Source organism: Rutilus rutilus (assembly GCF_951802725.1).
Source record: "Rutilus rutilus genome assembly, chromosome: 22".
In the NCBI taxonomy this organism is placed as follows: Eukaryota; Metazoa; Chordata; class Actinopteri; order Cypriniformes; family Leuciscidae; genus Rutilus; species Rutilus rutilus.
In genome coordinates this window covers 21,828,701-21,847,911 of record NC_140227.1, presented here as the reverse complement: position 1 = coordinate 21,847,911, position 19,211 = coordinate 21,828,701, and the positions used below count along the sequence as shown (strand labels likewise).

The following is a 19,211-nucleotide window of genomic DNA, read 5'->3' as shown; positions in this document are numbered from 1 at the left end:
TTGTAGGGCTATAGTAGGGGTAAAAGGTGTAAAGTTAACGCTACTTGAAGGTATGTAATCTAGAAAATGTTTTTGATCTGACCACATACTGTATGACCACCCTGTGCTACAGTAATGTTTTCAAAATCACTGTTCAATCCCAAGGCTTGAATGTGTCCTGTCTCTGCAACAGTAGCCAATGAAGCCTGCAAGCAAACTTTAGAGATATGTATGAGACCTAGGCAGGAGGAAAGACATGAATAAACATGGATGCCTAACCAGGATCTCTCCTCTTCTTGTTCACTGTAGAGGTCAGTAGGGCAACAGAAGTGGGTGCAAATAGCTGGTTTCCATGGAATTGAAACCATATAGTTCCACTTAATGATTGTTAATAAAATGTTGAGTACCCTATACCTCATATTTCTTTTTTTCTTTTTCTATATACCTCAGGTCCTCATCCGTAATTGATCTGTGAGAGTGTTTGTGCAGAACAGCAGATGGGCAGTGCAGAACTGGTTGCATTCGATTAAGAAGTATTGGCAATGTCTGGTGTGGTCAGGAGGAGAATATAATACGTCTTGAACAGCCCTTTCCCATTAGCAATGCAGATGTGTGTTGCATAGAATGTCGTGAATGCTGTTTTGTGCAACATGCAACGTGTTTTCAGCAACATAAAACACGGATAGATAAATAAGAGAAGCAACATAATCACTCTAAATGTTTCGAAATGAGGCAAATCTCATCAGTATCTTTGAATAGTTCTCTCCACATCAAATGAGCGTTCCACTGAGATGCTGCTAAAGAATTCAATGCACATAAAAAGGCAGAGACTGCAGTAACATGCTAATGTGCCAACAGGATTGATGCAAGTCTGTTATGTGAGTCTGACATCTGTTTAGGCAGGTTGCATAGAGTAATAGTCTAGTGAGGAACCAGTTAGGCCATAAACAACACAGAGAAACTTAGAGTCAACATGAAGCATTCACATCCCATTTTACTTCTGTAATCTGATGCATTTCTAAACGAAACTGATGTAAAAAGGGGTGTTGCATACCAGAATGGACTAGCGCAAGGAGGTCTAATTTACATTGAGTTCTATTCTTCTACTTTATCTCTATGGTAGTTTTTCGGCTAGCGCATGCAGTCCAGGAAAACACGGACCTGCGTAAAGAAAAAAGATCAATGGTGAAACAACAATAATATAATACAGTTTCTGAAGAAAAATAATTGATTCAGTCCAAATAAACAGCTCTTTCTGAATGGCCATCAATGGCAAATTTGTTCAAATGATGGTGTATTTTACCATCTGCGCCGAAGCTGGCCAGTCGGTTACTATATGATATGTGGTTGTAGGGGGAAAATAAAAAATAAATAAAAGGGATGGGTGAAGGAAAGGAAAAATAGAACACATAGCAAATTGGAACTATCTGTAGTCTGAGTTTCTGCATTTTGTATCTCAGTTCCTCATTAAAAGACTTGACTTATGATTGTGGGACTTATGTTGTTGGCCTGCATTCATTGCAGGCCCATCTGCTAGAAACACTAGCTTATGAGAAGAAAATTACAAGGAAAAACGCTTCCTTTTTTGCTCTACAGACAATGAATTGTAATGTAAATATTTAAATGTGCGGTGCAAAAAGAGTCAAACATGACTGAAAGACAAGCAGTCTTCCCAGGCAATGTCATGAGGACATTCTGAGTGTTTTGTCAGTCTCATAAAGGAGAGCACCGGCTGCATTTTCTTTCTGTTGCCCCGTATCATTATGCACTATCGAAACTGCACTTTGGAAATGCCATTGTGTATGTCAAAATGCACACACCATTACTTGGAAAAATCAATGTTGTTTCAGTAAGAGGCAGTGTAAAACACTATGCCATTAAGGTGATTATTTCTTATAAACATCTTTTGCGTTTACAACATATGACCTTTTCCTCCCTAGGTCTAATTTTCCAAACCACAATGTAATCTGCTAAAAGTTAGTTTGAAAAATGAATTAAGAGAAGACAAAGGCTTCTAAAAATAGATTCATTTTTGAGGAAGGCAGACGCTCTTACAGTAAAACTCAGCCCATCCTTGTCATCATTGCGAGGCTTTGATGGAGACAGCGTCTTTGTGATCACAGAGGATAAAATGTGAATAATGCACATTATCTGGTGTCTCTCTCTCATTAGCAGCACAATGCACAGGTACAGAGCACCAAACAGCATATGCCTCAGAACACTGGCTGTCATGACAATTGGGAAGATAAACAGTTCCCCTAATCAGTTTTTTTTTCTTCTTCTTTTTTTGGCAGCTTGCATATGCTATACATTCTACTGGACATGTGCTATAATTAGATCCAGCCATTTATCTATTTTAAGTGACAAATGCTGTTTTTATTGTCACTTGAAATGCTCAGATGGTGACATGTAACTATTTATTCAACTTAACCAAGCAATACTCGACTATAACTGTAACTGTTATGAATTATACAACACAACCAACATGCCAACAAATTGAAAAATAAATCAAGTAAATCGTGTTTTGTTTTGCACCGACTGGCATAAAGATCAATCTTAAATTGGCAAACCCATTCGGTTATTGCCAAATACAACCACCAGAGGGCACTCAGTAGGACTGAGACACAGTCTCAGTGTGCAATTATATTATTAACCCTTTATTTTGCATGTATAGGATGATCCAGAGATAATGATATCCATTTTGGTGGGTTTTTTTTTGTGTGTGCTAAAAATAACATTTACTTAGAGACGTGAAAACGTTCAATACATTGATCTATAAATCATAAATGCTACGTGTATGATCCAGAGATATTGATATAAATTTTTTTTTGCTAAAAATAACATTTACTTAAAGATGAATCAAACTAAATCCAATACATTGATCTATAAATCATAAATGCCATATAATCCAAAGATGACCAGGAAAAACAGAACATTTTAAGCATGTATTATGATGTAATGAGCTATAACTGGCTAAAGCTAAATGGCAGTAAACACTGGACATGATTTAACAGTCAGTGTGCCAGTGAAAATGAGATGTTTCATGAAAATGTAACTTCCCTTTTGGCCTCTCTATTCTGTTGCAGGAGCGGTTTGGATAGGATGAGTAGAGCACCTGTTGAGATGTCTGAGATGAGACACTTTTGGGCACTTTTGGGGTGGAACATCTTAAACTAGTCTAATATTGTTTGCTGCTGGTCGTAACTTTATTTGATCTTCACCAGCCCAAACTTGATCTAGTTGGTCCCCCAGCCAGACGAAGGAAAAATTCCCTAGACCTCTTTAAAACCAGCCAACATATCGGGCGTCTTAGGCTGGTTTATGATACTTTGTCAGCTGGTCAGGCTGGGAGACCATTCATTCAATCTTGTTCAACACCAGTTTGACCAGCAAACCACCTTATTTTTTTCAGCAGGGTTTTAGCTGGTTAGGCTGGGAGACCCACTTGACCACTTAAACCATGCAGCTGAACACCACCTAAAACAGCTTAAACCAGCTAAGACCGACATGTTTATGCTTTTCAAACATGTTAAGAAGGTTGTACAGTAGACTAACTGTTGTTGTTTTTTTTGCGGGCAAATAATGCACCTCGAAAAATAGGCAACTAGCGCAGTAAACACTAGCTGCTTACCTTAACAGTCCTCCCACTGAAGGGTTAAAGGGATTTAACATCATCCACGGAGCGGGTTAGTTATTGTGGCGCAGCGCGAGCCTCTGGACGGCGCGCTGCAGCGGACGAGCGCTCGAGCGCAACTTCAGTACTCAGTACTGAGCGCCGACAGCAGTCAGCAGTGCCAGCAAACATAAACAATGGCGGAGCGGCTGTGAACCCAGCTCAGCGGATCGAATTTGCCCCATGGACGGGCATTTCGCGTACATCGACATGGAAAACCCGACCGAAAACCCCAGCAAGGCGGCGGAGTACCTGAAAGAGCTCAATAAAATCATCGAAACCCAACAGGAGTTGTTGGAGAAGCAGAAGAATCGGATTGAAGAGCTAGAACAGCAAGTGTGTGATCTTTGTCAAGAGAACGCGTGCTTGAAGGATCAGCACCAGAGGCACCTGGCCACCTGCAGACTGCAACAACAGGGCAACAGTCACCCCACGCTGGGTGCCATAAAGGAGAACGTGATCCAAGAAAAGTAAGAGTCCCACTTTTGCAAAGCTGTCACTGCTGGTTTCGTGTCTCGTTTGGACTATGTATGAATGGAATATCTCTAAGCAGGGATGTCAGCTGTATATGCTGCTCTTTTAAACGACTAGAAGAAGAGTGTGTATCTGTGGGTCTCAATGACAATGAACAGACTCGCTTAATGGGAAGGCTTTGGGTGTGAGTAAATACCAACACTTAAATGTCACCGGGCGTTTTATTTATATAAATGCCTGTCTATATTAAAGTGAATATATTTATATAACCCCCAGGGAGCACAGCAGCCAACAGTCAGTTAGAAAAGATACATTAAAAGCAATTTTGAACAATACGCTCCTTTCTACGATGCTCAAAATGCTGTGGTAGGCATCTTGCTTGGACACACACACACACACACACACACACACACCCATGTCGACGGCGTTCGATTTTGACAGGCTTTTGACACTTGAAATTGTCCACACAGCGTCATTCTGTACACCAATCATGTCTTGTTCCACGTTTCAACGGTGTTGTTCATACTTTTTCCGGGGTTAGTAAATTATCCTAGCTTGACATGGTTCGAGATTTCACACTGTACCTTCGTAAGTGCGGGTTAATGGTCTTATTTGCATATTTATGAGGTTAGGTAACGTTGATTGGACAAATACAGCACGCATCTTTATTTAATAACGGCTTGTCCATCTATGGAAATGTTGCCAAGTAGATCCACACCGGTTGGTGTAGAGACTGAAAAATTCAGTCTCTTCATCATTTCAGTAAACTCGTTTGCCTTCGCATGTTTAACCGTTTGTCTCAGACATGAAGACTAAACAGCGCGTGATAGTTCTGAAGAACTGTAGAAAGCACATGAATATTTATTATCGCAAGCTCTGATTGGGTTGCCAGTTGCCAAACAACGCGCTAAATCATCATTCTCTGGAGAACAAGGGTTAAGTAACCCACGGTGTGAAGCAGTGCTAACCAGGTTTAAAATAATTAACACAGGGCTAAGTGTGACACGCCCTAACGAATTCTAGCTTTAAAAATTATAAATAAAATGAAATGAAGCCGTTTTTCCTCATCTGTAATCCGAAGAGAGCAACCTTGGAGCCAGTAGCCTATGGTTCAACAGTAGCCACGTTATGCCGTCAGGTTTAGTATGACAAAAAATCCTCTTTTTAAATGTCTTTAATCATTTTTATAAGGAAATTCTCAATTTAATTAAGAGAATTCATCACGGGAACATCTGCTTTCCAGCTGTGATGGTTTTTAATGGATTTCAGCCAGTCTTTGTAAGACTAATATGTTGACTAAAATGGCAAACATTAGCTAGTTACACTCTATCCTTGTCTGCTTTTAAAGTGGATACTCCACTTTAAAATGAAAATTCTGTCATCATATACTCACCCTCATGTTGTTTCAATCCTTTATGAATTTCTTTCTTCTGCTGAACAGAAAGGAAGATATTTAGAAGAATATCAGTAACCAGACAGTTTCTGGTCTCATTGACTTCCATAGTATATTTTTTTCCTACTATGGAAGTCAATGAGACCAGAAACTGTCTGGTTACTGACATTCTTCTAAATATCTTCCTTTCTGTTCAGCAGAAGAAAGAAATGCATACAAGTTTGAAACAACATGAGGGTGAGTAGCTTTATGACGACATAATTTTCATTTTAAAGTGGAGTATCCCTTTAAGGTAACGTTAGGCCTGTTTATTTGTAATACAACCTTTAAAATGAGATCAAATTCACATCTTTTTGATTGTTTGAGCTGTACTGCCCGTTTGGAATTCCTACACAAACCTCATTTTCGATGCAGTTTGTAATACAGTGTTACGTCACAACAAGCCTACTCTGAAGAATTGGCCTATTCTAATCTGCTACTATTTTATTATGTTGACAATCAGGAGCTCACACAGCTTCTGGTGCCACACTACATGAGGGGTTTGCTGGTTTGCTGGCTTGCTGCAGTGTGTTAGGATTTCCAAGTGGATTCACTGCAAGAGATAAGTGTTTATCTGGCATATTTATGGAAATTTACATGAGTGTTTGGATGAGTCAGAAACATAAATTTCTCCCTAAGACATGTGGCGTTTTAAAGCCGGAGTTGGATTTGGAATTTAGCTGTATGCGAACATGCAGTTGTCACATTATCCCTTGTAATGCAAATGCACTGGCTGATCTCATGATCTCTTATTTTTACAGTTTATATTGTGAAATAACTTTCTATTCTGCTATAGCACCCGAAGAGGTAACCTTTAAAGATGTTGATGTTTCATGAGCTGAGTTGCACTTCACTTGCACTTTCTACAGTGTATTTTGTCAGTAACTTCTGTTGTAATTCAATGCAGAGAGGTTGCAGAGGTAGAAAGTCTGGCTTTCACCTTCACCTTTCTTCTAGGCAGTGCAGATTCTGTGAGATTGAAATACGGAATCTGTTCTGTACAGTTCTTACGATTAGGGAAGATATAATTAAATTTTATTCCTGGCTCTACAATGACTGAGCTTTGTGGTGTAATATTAGCCATTCATTTTTATTTTCCACTTGCTATTTGCTTTTTGCATATGCCTGACTTATCTGTGCCTGCTTGAATGTCAAAACAGATCCGTTCATAATATGCTGATTATGCTTAGCCTACACTTTGTTTTAGTCTCTTTTCCACCATCGGGTTCTCTTTGGTATGTCACAGTTTATTTCTTTCCGTGGTGCTATGTAATTAGGATTACTATATGCAACATACAGCTGTTACCACGGTGGTGCAAGAGTTGTATAAAGCATGGTTGGTAACATTTCAGTTATTGGGCTTGCTTTTTACAGAGAGGTTATTTCACTGGAGATGAACAAACAGAAAGGTTCTCGACAAGAACAATCACTGTATTGTTTAAGTTGTATACAATATATATATATATATATATATATATATATATATATATATATATAATATATATATATATATATATATATATATATATATATACACACACATTTGTATGACAGTGTAATGTACCTGGAAAAGTGAATAGATAATACTGTATTATACTTGCAAAACACCAGCATGATGGAGGTTGGTTAGAGAAATCTTATCTTAGAATTGTTTGTACCATGCTAAACGCAACTGGAAATGTTCCTCGCTGTCCTGGAACCCATTTGGCCCGAAGGTGGAAAAGTGTTCGTTATTTGTAGTCAATATCTTAAATGTATGCATCATTGTGATTGCCTGTTTAATGTGATCTAATCGTCTTTTCTCAGTCTCCTTTGATATTGACCTGGGAGTCCTTCAAATCATGAGGATTAGAGAAGATCATCTGCTCTGATCTTCTCACATCCTCATGATTTCAAGGACTCTGGGTTTAACACCAAAGGAGAATGAGAAAAAAGACCACTCCAGTCATTCTGCAGCTTATTCTACAGAATAACTGGAGGAGAGAGGAACGTGCATAGTCATAAAGCTGCATATATTATATTTATAGCAATGTGTCTTAAATGCATGCTTCATTGAGATCGCCTGTGATGTGAAGTATGCTTCCTTTTTCCTCACTCTCCTTTAGTACTGAGCCCAGAGTCTTTCAATTTACAGGGATTTGAGAAGATCATGTCCCCTCTTCTCACATCCTCATGATTTGAAGGACTCTGAGTTGGAAAGGAGAATGAGAAAGGATGACTTTATGTCACAGACAACAGTAAAGCATGCATTTGAGATACAATGCTAAGAATATCACAGACACAACTTGATTTGTGACTACTCCTCTTAAGTTATGCCATCTTAACACTCCTCCTGCAGCTTAAATGGAGTGGCTTTGTTCAAATCATGAGGATTTTTGAGGATCACCATCTCTGATCTTATTCCCTCCTCATGATTTTAACAGTTTAGTAGAACCAAAGGATGTGATATGACTTCATATCACATGCAATAACAATAAAGCATGCAAATTCACTATAGTTGTCTTTTTTTTTCTCATTCTCCATTGGTATTAAACCCAGAGTCATTCAAATCATGAGGATTCTGCTCCGCTCATCTCACATCCTTATGATTTGACAGACTTTAACACCAAAGGAAAGACCACTAGTTATTCTGCAGCTTCTAGTGCCAACATAGCATAACTTAGATATTCACCTGGGGCCTGAACCATGATGATAGTTGAACAACCTCAAGGTTACGGGATTAGTTTCGAGTTGACAAAACCAAACCAGTCAGGATTTGTTGGTACCATGATACATATCATCAACTTTCTCTATCAACTTAGGCTTTGTTCCTGAGTTTAGGTGTGACATCAGTAGTGAACAGCCAATCACATGCTCTGTGGAAAAGTGAAACAGCAATTCACTTCTCTCTTCTGCAGAATATTACGAGATTGGAAAATATTAAGTTTTTTAAAAAATTACACCGCAAGAAGAAAATAGCTGTAAATGAAAGAGGACAACTAAAAGAAAAATCTTACTATATCAGTCCAAGTAAAATTTGTGAAGTTAGTTTATATAATTGATGTAGGTATAGAGAGTATTGAACATTTAAGATCACATGTAGTCATTTTTATAGCTTTATCAATTGATTCTAAAGTTGATTTATTTTACATTTAATATATTTATATTAATTTAAACTAAGTGGTTAATAATAATTGATAAACTAAAATTGTGGGTATAATAATTACATTAATAATATCTAAATCATTCAAAATTATTATAAATAAGCATTGCTAAAAGCTAGATGATTTTGTCTTTAAAATCATTTGCTATGTAGTTACCTTTAATTAGGAGTAGAAAAAGGGGGAGTGACTTTATCGCGTCAGACATGTGTCCTTTTGCTTACAACTGATTGGTCCAATTTCTGCTGTGGAACGTATGTTACTATTGCAATACACACTGCTAAAAGCCAAACCACTTCCATGGTGCCTAAAACCTAGTTTAGTGCCTGAACTGAATCATACCTGGCTAGCCACCTAAACCGGCTTCATGGTATAGGACCCTGGACTGCGTTTTTTAAAAGCATCATGGTCCATAGAACGTTGACCTATTGGCACCAATGGTCTCTACGATCAACTCATCTCCAATGCTTTTCAGAAACGCAGCCCTGGATGTTTAAGACATGCAGACATTGCAACAAATGACGTAAATAAAGCGTTTTCTTGAGGGGTGGCTTCTTGCACAAAGGCAAAGTTGTCACTGATACATTTTGTTTTGTGGCTAAATCTATTACATCAATGCATCACTATCAAAAGTTTTCAACAAACATATAAAAGAAAGATTTTTCTTGCAGCAGATATTGGTATTTTGTTTCACTATGGTTCACTAGCTGTTGAAAACAATTCAAGTCTCTTGTGCTGTTCATGTAAAAAAAAAGACAGGTCTTTTCTTGTTCTGTTGGCACTTTATGTTTTAAACATGCTTGAGTTTGTCAACTTCTGTAGGGGGTCTGAATTCTGAATAGCGGAATCAAAGCTCAAAGCAGCATGTTTAGCTTGGCTGGTCTTTCTTGCACAAGTCATGGCTTTGACAGGGATATCGCCAAGTCATAACAGAACATTTCTACACTTGCAGCTCTGCTCTGACAGTCTGTTTCCTTGCTGTTCCATATTTTTTTCATAGGCTGGTGCCATTATCGCTTGTGACTGCTTGCAAGCACACACCGTAATTTAGGGAATGGAAGTGTAGTAGGCAATGAAACTTCAGCCAGTGATTTGTGTGTTGCGGTTCACCTTAGAAGGGGACTGTATTTGATATGCATTGTTTCTGCACCATATTGTAGAGAGTTAAAAGACCGGTGATTTTTTGCTGCAGCCGATTGCTGGCCCTCATGTCACGAAGCACTTTGCCACGTCAGCTCACGGCTTTGTGCTGACTGAAGCAAACTGGCAATCGCAGCATAGACTGAAATGGCTAGTGAAGAAGCTGTTGGTGATTTTTGTATATAAATGTCAGTTAATGCAATGCTTGTGACATATTCTAATATTCGCAAAGGAAGTAGCAGCCAAAATGTTCAAATTTTGCAATTTCCACTGGTTGGTTTTTAAGCAGTTGTAAATATTAGTTTGCGGTTAAAGGGGACGATTTGATATTAAAGATAAAAGGAAAATTGTTTTCTCAAAATTATGTCGTTCTAAACCCATAACATTGTGTTCTAACAAGATCTAACCATAATATGTTATAAAGTATATTTTCCATGTTAATCAGAGTTTTTGTCCTAACCAGCCGCAACAGCGATACGTTATGAGAGATGGGACTCTGGTTTAGAAATGGTTTCTTCTAGGATGCACCGATATGAAAATTTTGGCAGATGCCCAATCAATCTTTATATTTGAAAGCCGATAACAGATATTTTGGCTGATAAATCTATATCCAACGTTTTATATAATTTTTTTAAGAGCCTAATTACAAAAACAAAAGTCTCACCATTAAAAGCCATGTCCCAAGCACACAATTATAATGTTCTCATTATAATTTTATGTAGCCAATATGACAGACTTGCTCTGCACATGTTGCTTGCACTTAAGTGTATTTTCCTTTTCTAAGTGATTCCACTCACATTTTAAGCAATTCAAAACCATCATGGCGAACAGCGCGCGTCTGAAGTGTCTCAGTGGAGGAAATAATCCATTATATATCAGCTTTATTATATTGTATACTTATAAAGTAGCCTATTGCAAGCGCAATACTTCGTTGCAAATGCAGTGCGCTTGCAGAGACCCCGCCCACACACTCTTCTGATTGGCTGTGATTTCTGATTGATTTTGCCTCGTCTCGTAGTCGTGCCTCATAGTGTGGACAGATAAATTGCTTGTTGCTGCGATCTTAATGTATAACGTTTGGTTATGACACGGTGTAAGACTTCCAATCATATTCGGAACACAAATAAGGATATTTTTATTACTCTCATATTTAATATTCTGCCTATCCATTGCAAGTCCGTCCAACAAAAACTTTCACGCATCAAAAAGTAAAAAGAAAAATGTGTACAAGTAGCCTAATCCTTGTTCATATTTGAACTATTTGTTCATTTTTCTCTCAACAAAGGCTTACATTGTGTTTGTAGTCTCCTTTGTGATAGTACAAAAAGTACACTAATTTCCAAGCCAGTTTCTTTGTACGGTACTTTCCTAAAGGGAAATATCACTGTTGCCAAGTTTATATCAGTCGAGGACACGTAACTCAAGGGAACTGCATAGAATCTCATACCGTTCACTATGCAGTTCACTAACATCTCTAACTCAAAATCAATGGATGGCAGACATACCAGACACTGTTGCCAGAAGTAGTGCATGTCCTTGGCTGCAGAAATTCCTCTCCCTCCGCAAAAGTTTAGTTCTTTTAGTCCGTTAGAATATAAAAGTGATTTTAACGTCACCTTTGTTTTCTAAGGACTTAAAATGAATCGTCTAATTATTCCATAGGAACCATTATACAGTGTCTTTGTAGCAAGCGGTAGCATGTGTTCAGGTTCAGTAACCTGCAGCTTGTATGACTGCAAATGGCACATTTCAATCTCCAGCGTGAGGGATAATTAAGTGTATGAATGGGATTTCAGAGTAGCCCAGGGCAGAAGCAGAACATGTGCCGCCTATGATGTGTTTTTCCATAAGGGAGGGACATCCATCTCGGATAGTGGAGAACAGACTATGAAACCCTTGGGTGGCCGTGTTACACTGCCATTTGAATACTAAGATGAGAAGTAAACAAACATGAGATCCGCTGTGAGGCAATGACATATTGAAGGCGTATGTGACTGGTAAAATTGCAATATTCTGTAGGCTATGTGATTGTGTATATTAAATGATATATTAAGCTTAAACTATATACTGTAAGACTGCAATAAACCGCAGGTATCTGAGGCTTAAAGGAATATTCTGGGTTCAGTACAAGTTAAACTCAATCAATAGCATTTGTGGCATAAATTGAGGTTGCGGTGAGGTTCTCAGCAAAAGAACCTATCAACATTAAATTAATGAATGAAAAATGCATTGAAATGAAATATGAAAATGCATCCATCTACTGATCTGTGGATATTTCAGTAATATTGCTTTTTCTGTACTATTATAGCTCATGCCATCGATCTTTTAGTTGCAATGCAGAGGCGTGGGATATTGTTTACTGGTGCAGAACTAGTTGCAAATTGAAACTCCTGTCATAAAATGTGCATTTCTTGGGCTTAGCATTCTAATATTTTGTCCCAGAATTAAGAACCCTCACAGGATCTGGAAAAGTGAGGAACTTTGAAAAGTGTGCTGCAGATGGCATACGATTTAATGAGGTGACAGGGCTCACAGTTATGTAATGATTTTTCATTTGCAGTAGGAGAGTGTCTCTCTGTTTATTTATTTGGATTTAGAAGTCTTTTTATATGTCTCAATGTGCTCTGTGCATATGAAAGGGCTGACAATATGTGGCATATTTCTCCTACTTATGAATTCTGTAAACAACTGTAAATTCAAGCTGATCAAAGAGCAACATTTCTGTCTTAAATTGGGTTCGTGGTTGTAGTCATATTACACCCCAAAATCTGAAAAAAGAGAGAAATTATTTATTGTTTTATAATTTAAAATGATATAATGTGCTTGCTTAATTGTTGTAGAAATTGTCATAATGCAACTACATACTAAAATAAGCTTCATTTCCATAAGCAAATCTTTTTTTATCGCCCCCCCCCCCTCAAAAAAGTAAAAGAAAAAAGTTAGAAAGAAAATATGCTTTATTATGCATTATTGAAAATAGTGTCATAATGCTAAATAAATACAAATATAAATTTCAATCTTCCTAAAGTTTTCTTTATGCAAAATATATATTTTTTTATTGCAGTATGTTGTCTCTATTTATGGAAGCTTGTTTCCGCCACTGAATAATAAATAAATAATAATAATTGCGACTTTTTATCTCACAATTACGAGTTTACATCTCGCAATTTGACTTTATTTCTCAGAATTGCGAGATATAAAGTCAGAATTGCGTGATATAAAGTTGCTATTGCGTGTTATAAAGTCAGAATTGCGAGATATAAAGTCAGAATTGCGTGTTATAAAGTCAGAATTCTGACTTTTTTTCTCGCAATTGCGACTTTATATCACGCAATTCTGACTTTATAACACATAATTGCGAGTTTATATCTCGCAATTCTGACATCTTTTCTCAGAATTGTGAGATATAAACTCAAATTCTAAAGGAAAAAAAAGACGAACATATTTTTTTATTTTTTTTTTACCTCAGAATAGTTTATATCTCACAATTCTGACTTTATAACACGCAATTCTGACTTTATATCTCCCAATTGCGACTTTATTTCTCAGAATTGCGACTTTATATCTCGCAATTGCGACTTTATTTCTCAGAATTGCGACTTTATATCTCACAATTGCGACTTTATTCTGAGAAAAAAAGTCACAATTCTGACTTGATATGTCGCAATTGTGAGAAAAAAAGTCAGAATTGTGAGATAAAAAGTCGCAATTATTATTATTTATTTATTATTCAGTGGCGGAAACAAGCTTCCATATCTATTTATGACACAGCTGTCCAAAATAATATGACAATAAATCACAGCATTCTGTGGTCAAATATTTGTACATAATGTATGTATACTAAACTGTATAGCTGACTCATGTTCCAGACAAACAATTTCTGTTATTTTACTGACATTTTTTTTATTGCAGTGCCACAAGTGATTATTATAATTATTTGTAATGTTTGCATATTTTTCCCCTGTTACGTTTATGGTGTACGAGGACAGCTGGAGGCAGTTTAGAGTGTGAAATCTAAATGGCCCATAACTATCTTCACTTTAAAAAAAAAAAACATTTCCAGTTACTCTGCAGTTCATTCATATTCTTTGATGTAGTGAGATGATGGTCCTAGGTTTCGAGAATTGACTTTATGGCGACTGTTGCCTTCCATTTGTTACGTTGTGATAGGGATTCTCATGGGATATTATCAGCTGGTTAAATGGAAACCATCTATCATGTAGCCAATGCAAGAGATATCCTATAATGGTAGAGATGATCTGTGTCTGAGCCTGCCAGCAGCATTTTACCATGCTGAGCATAGAAAAGGAAAAATCCCTGTGTTTTGTTCCGTTTAATTGCTCCATTGTTTGAGTTTTATGTGTTTTAGCTGGCTGGTGCTTCAGATTATAACACTTTGTGCTGCATTTAAACATAATTACCAGAGCATGATGGGAAATGTTGTGTTAAAATGAGGAAAATTGCACTTTATAGAAAGTTTGAGTGAGGCAGCTGTTGAATAAGCTCTCGGAAAAATATTTGATACCTCTTAAGGCAATGTTTGTCCATAAGATTTGCTTCTTGGTTATTTGCCATCACTTCTTTATTTGTGTTCTTGTTCGGGAGGCTGGAGTATATTCTCATGCTTTGATTTGGAATTGTCACAACCACGGACAACTTTCGATGAGCCATGCCTTACACCAGTGGTAAACTGTAATTGACGATTGATTCTACAGTTGATAAGCAGGGCCTCTAAGCTATTAGTCACAAAAGGCCTACAGCATGAGCCAGACCTGACAAAGAGGAGCTTTTATTGGATTCTGTCTAGGGAGCCTACTGAGAAAACAAGCTTCCTTGCAAGCCACATTGATTGATGGTGATTTGGGTTTGGGTATGGCCTTGTTGAGTCCAAGCATAAGGGATGCTTAGTAGTCGTCTGTGGATCTCTCAGGACATACTGGGAATGAGAGTCGATATTTCACCGTTCATTCATTTGTACCAGGAGAATGTTATGTTATCTATATGCATGCATATAGATAATGCATTTGTAGACAGGTGGCTCTCATAAATCTGTCGAGAATGTGTCTGGTTCATATGTCAAGCCAAAATCAAAAGAACATAACCGGATGTTATATTTAATGTCTATTTTATTTTTACTGAAGCTGAAGCCCCAGGGCCTGAGCAAGAAGGGGACAACCCTCTAAAATGTGAGTAAATCACTTGCATATGCGATCATTTTCATGCTAGGCGATTAAATAATGTCATTAATGCCATTGGCAAACAAATATATTTCACTGGCCAGTGTACTTTGAGTTAGACGCAGAATAGTGTGAAGGTGCAGGAATCACTGTCGCTTAGCTGAGAGCGTTTAGTGTTGAGAGACAGAGACGGACGTACTTGTAAATTCATATATTCTCTGTTGTATTTTCTTGAAAACAATTCTGAGTTTCTTCGGAATTATTCAGAAATGAATGCCGGTTTCTCTTGTAGTGTGTGGAACTAATGCTCATCAATCCTTAGTGTGTTTTATACTGTTATTAGTAGTAGAATTAGTAGTATTATCTTATCAGTATTATTGTTAGGGTTTTTTTACACTGAGCAGTGTTTCAAGCAGCACCACCACCTGTCCTAAGTTTTGTTAAAATGACAAATATGCATTCGTAATTTTTTATATATATATCAAGTTCCAGTTGAAGAGTGACCTCTGACCCGACGCATGACATTGACAAACACGGAAGCGCAGAGGATAGACCAAAACTATACAAAGCACTGGTCACGAAGTGGAAGTCTAAAACGAGAATTTTTAAAGAGAAATGTCTCTAAAGGAGGCTGAGTTTGTTGCCCAGCCCTATTTGTTTGAACTGTGAGAGTCGTCTACTCTCACTTAAGCCTGCGCTACCACTGATATGTCATGCGTCGGGTCAGAACTCGACTCGCGTACGCCCATTACAGAAAGCCAGTGATTATAGTTTATAAAGTTATAAATATGGACATTTTTCTTAAAAAAAAAAAAAGCATCACTTCGTTTCAGAAGGCCTTTAGTAACCCCCTGGAGCCGTAGGGATTACTTTTATGATGGATGGATGGATGTGCTTTTTTGAGCTTCAAAATCTAAGTTACTATTCATTACCATTTTAAAGCTTGGTAGAGCCAGGATATTTTTAAATATAACTCCTGTTGTGTTTGAGTGAAAGAAGAAAGTGATATACACCTAGGATGGCTTGACGGTGAGTAATTTTTGGGTGAACTAACTCTAATGTGGGCCTTTTTTTATATATATATATTTTTTTGTAGCAAATGAAGCTTATTTTTAGAAACTTTTTTGTGTTGTAACGTTATTTTCATGATCCAAATATTCCCCCAAAATTTGCATTACTTTAATTATAATAATTATTAATTATTTAAATTGTATTTATACATCATCATTGCACTACTTGTTGATCTGCCTTTAATGTAGGCTGATTAGAGGTAAAATAAACCAATTAAATAAAATAACTTGAAGTAAGATTTTGGCCCTTTCGCCCACCCCTACTTTGCCCTAAATGGTCTGTCATTGTTTTGTTTTGGTCAATTTTTTTTTAAATAGGGAAATAAGTTTGGCTGTATTGCTTAGTGATGTGCAAAATAGCCTTAAATCGTGATTTGTTTTTGAAATAAGCCACCTCTCATTTTATTCATTCATTCGTTCTTTTAATTTTGGGATGAAATGTCATTTTGATGACCGGCATTTAAACAGAATTTATTGTCAATTTATTATGATCATGTTCTTTACTGATAAAGTTACATTACCTGCAATTGCAAACTCTTATCGCTGCATTGCAGTAGCCAGAGGCAGAACACAGCTGGAGTCCGAGCATAATCACACTTTTATCTGAAATTGAAAAATGTGCAGTTTGCGACCTTGTCTAATTTTCAGACTAACAGCCATATTAACTTTTCATAAAAACCTAGAGATCGGTTTCAGCCTCTTGCTAAATATTAGACCGGATTTACACGCTGTGAGAATTTGATAAATTGTAATGCTTAAACAGAACAGATGTATTGTCAAAGGTTTTGTGGAAAAGAAAATGGAAACAGGAATGGTTCCCTCAGCTGCATGTTTGGGTCATGACTGAAAAAGTCACAGGCACTGCAAACCTTAATGCCTTGAGTTTAGTCTTAATTATCTGATTTTGTTTGCATTGATCTATTATTCCATATTCTAATCTGCATCCCTGCAGGAGCCCTATGGCACCTTTTACCTTGAGCTGGCCAAGAATCTGACACAGCCTGGCTTTAAATTTTGAACTAATCTGTGAACATTTGACAGTGACCATAAATAAGAGGGACGCAACCTCTCAGCTCTGTTCTAAACTGTATTGCATTGCAGCAGGATTGTGCATCGTTCAGAATTGAATTGTGAGTGTCGTTTAAATTCCAACTCAATTTCTGATTTTAAATAGAGGAAGCAAACTGATGCACGATTGCAGTTTGAATTTGAATACAAGGAAGTAGAATTACAGTGTATTGAAATTCAAAGAAATTCATGTAACGTTAAGACCCAGTTATTTTAAGCGATTGTCCTGCACTCAACTGAAGACGTTCTCTTCAATCTTAAAATCTTCCTATGCGCTCTCTTCATGGTGACATGAGGTGTATACAACATTCTACTATTGATTCAGAAGTATTATTATATTTCTGTCTGCAAACTGTCAAACTGCATCTTTGGCTCCAGAATGTTTGACTTAAATTACATTGTGTGCAGCACTCTTGTGATTTTAGCCAGCCACTATTGCAATGTATAATGCAATATCTTTAATATCTATCCTTTATCCAGTATTTAAAGAAACAGAACCAATTCTTATGATGCTTTTAGGTTTAAAATTTGCTCTCCTCTGGCCCCAATAGTCTAGTCCAACCGCACTTTATGTGGAGTCACTGATAGTTATGGGACACCACAGAGATAACCAACAGCCTTCATGCTTTTAATAGACTTTCACTTGGGGGTTTTATGGTTTGTTGAAACACACGCTGTGTTGGAAATGGACTGTCTTCATCTAACTCATGAATGATCTGTCTATCTCTCTAGTCTGTAAGGTTTGCGTAGCAACAGCAACCAATCCATCATCAATGATGGGCGAGAGACATTTAGTAAATACCAAAAAGAAATATCTTAGTATGGAGAGACAAGGGCTGTTGTACTTATAGATAGAAGTTGTTCGTTATTCATCAGAAACCATGGCAATAAAGTTTGTCTGTTTGTTTATAGATATGTCTGTCAGTCTTTAGATGAATATTTCCGTCTGTCTTTCTGTCCATTGATTGAAATTTCATTGTTTATCGATAAATCTGTCCATTGACTCATGCGTGTCGTTCCATATCTGTCACTGACTGTCTGTGTTCCGTCCGATAGATAACGTCTGCCATTCTGTCGCTTGTTATTTTTTAATTGTTCACTATGTGTCTGTACCTCATCTGTCCATTTGTTTTCTGTACGCTGTCCGTCTGTCCGCCAATAGATATGTCCTCCATCTGTACATCATCCGTTCTCTGTACATTGTCCTGTTCGCTGTCTGGCTATCTTTCGCTGTCTATAATTATCAATTTACCATCCATATATGTTGGCTGGTTGCTATCCGTAAATTATCTATTTGCTGTTCGTTCATTGACTATTCATCTGTACCTCGTTTGTTCACTGTCCATATTTCATTCGTTCACTGTACGTAGGTTATTTATTCATTTCCACCTGGCCATCTATTTGTCAGTAGATACATCCATCATTTCATCTACCTGTCAAAAGATATGTCCATCCCTCTGTGAATGTTTTTTGTTGAAATGTCCATCTGTTGTTTCATCATTACATCGATACGTCTGTTGTTTTGTCTGCCTGCCTATGAAAGTTAACACTTTTCTTTCTCAGCAAATATAATAGAATACAAACATTGTTTAATTTAGCAGTGTTTCAGTTGAATTTGTTTGTTAAAAATGAAATGTGTCTTGCAGAGTCTAATTTGATTAATTTAGCTCCCCCCCCCAAACCATGAGAGTGCACCGCTCTGTAGAGTTCTTATCAATCTTAGAACGGAGAATGGTAAAAGTGCTTTGGTTTGCTCTCTGATTCTTTGATAAATGGGCACTTGCTTTCAGCAGAGCTAAGTAGAAGCCAAACTCCCATTGCACAGCACTAAGTTTCCAATGACAGTTTGATTTGAGTGCAACTTCTCTCCTGTGAGAAGCACATCAAAATCTGCTAGAACACTGACTGTTGTGTGCTTCTAATCTCTGCATTCAATTTGGCCCCATTACTCCTCAAAGTGGCTGACAGGAGAGGGCAGGGTGCATGAGGCGAGAGGTTTAAGTACCGGTACCAGAGAAGGTTCTCTAAATCATCGCCTGAGGGTGTGTAGATTAGTGC

General features: G+C 37.4%; 1 protein-coding gene across 4 annotated transcripts in view; it reads left to right on the top strand.

Annotated features, from left to right (window-relative positions):
* Positions 1 to 3,505: 3,505 nt before the first annotated feature.
* The window catches only part of iqsec1b (IQ motif and Sec7 domain ArfGEF 1b), a 176,471-nt gene continuing 160,765 nt past the window's right edge, over positions 3,506 to 19,211 (top strand). For 2 of the 4 annotated variants that reach the window (XM_084395316.1, XM_084395302.1), the window contains exon 1: positions 3,506 to 4,122. In XM_084395316.1, the coding sequence (XP_084251442.1) occupies positions 3,836 to 4,122 (287 nt within the window). In that variant the 5' untranslated portion in view covers positions 3,506 to 3,835. The remainder of the gene's footprint in view (positions 4,123 to 19,211) is intronic. The other 2 variants (XM_084395310.1, XM_084395317.1) reach the window with 2 other exon arrangements.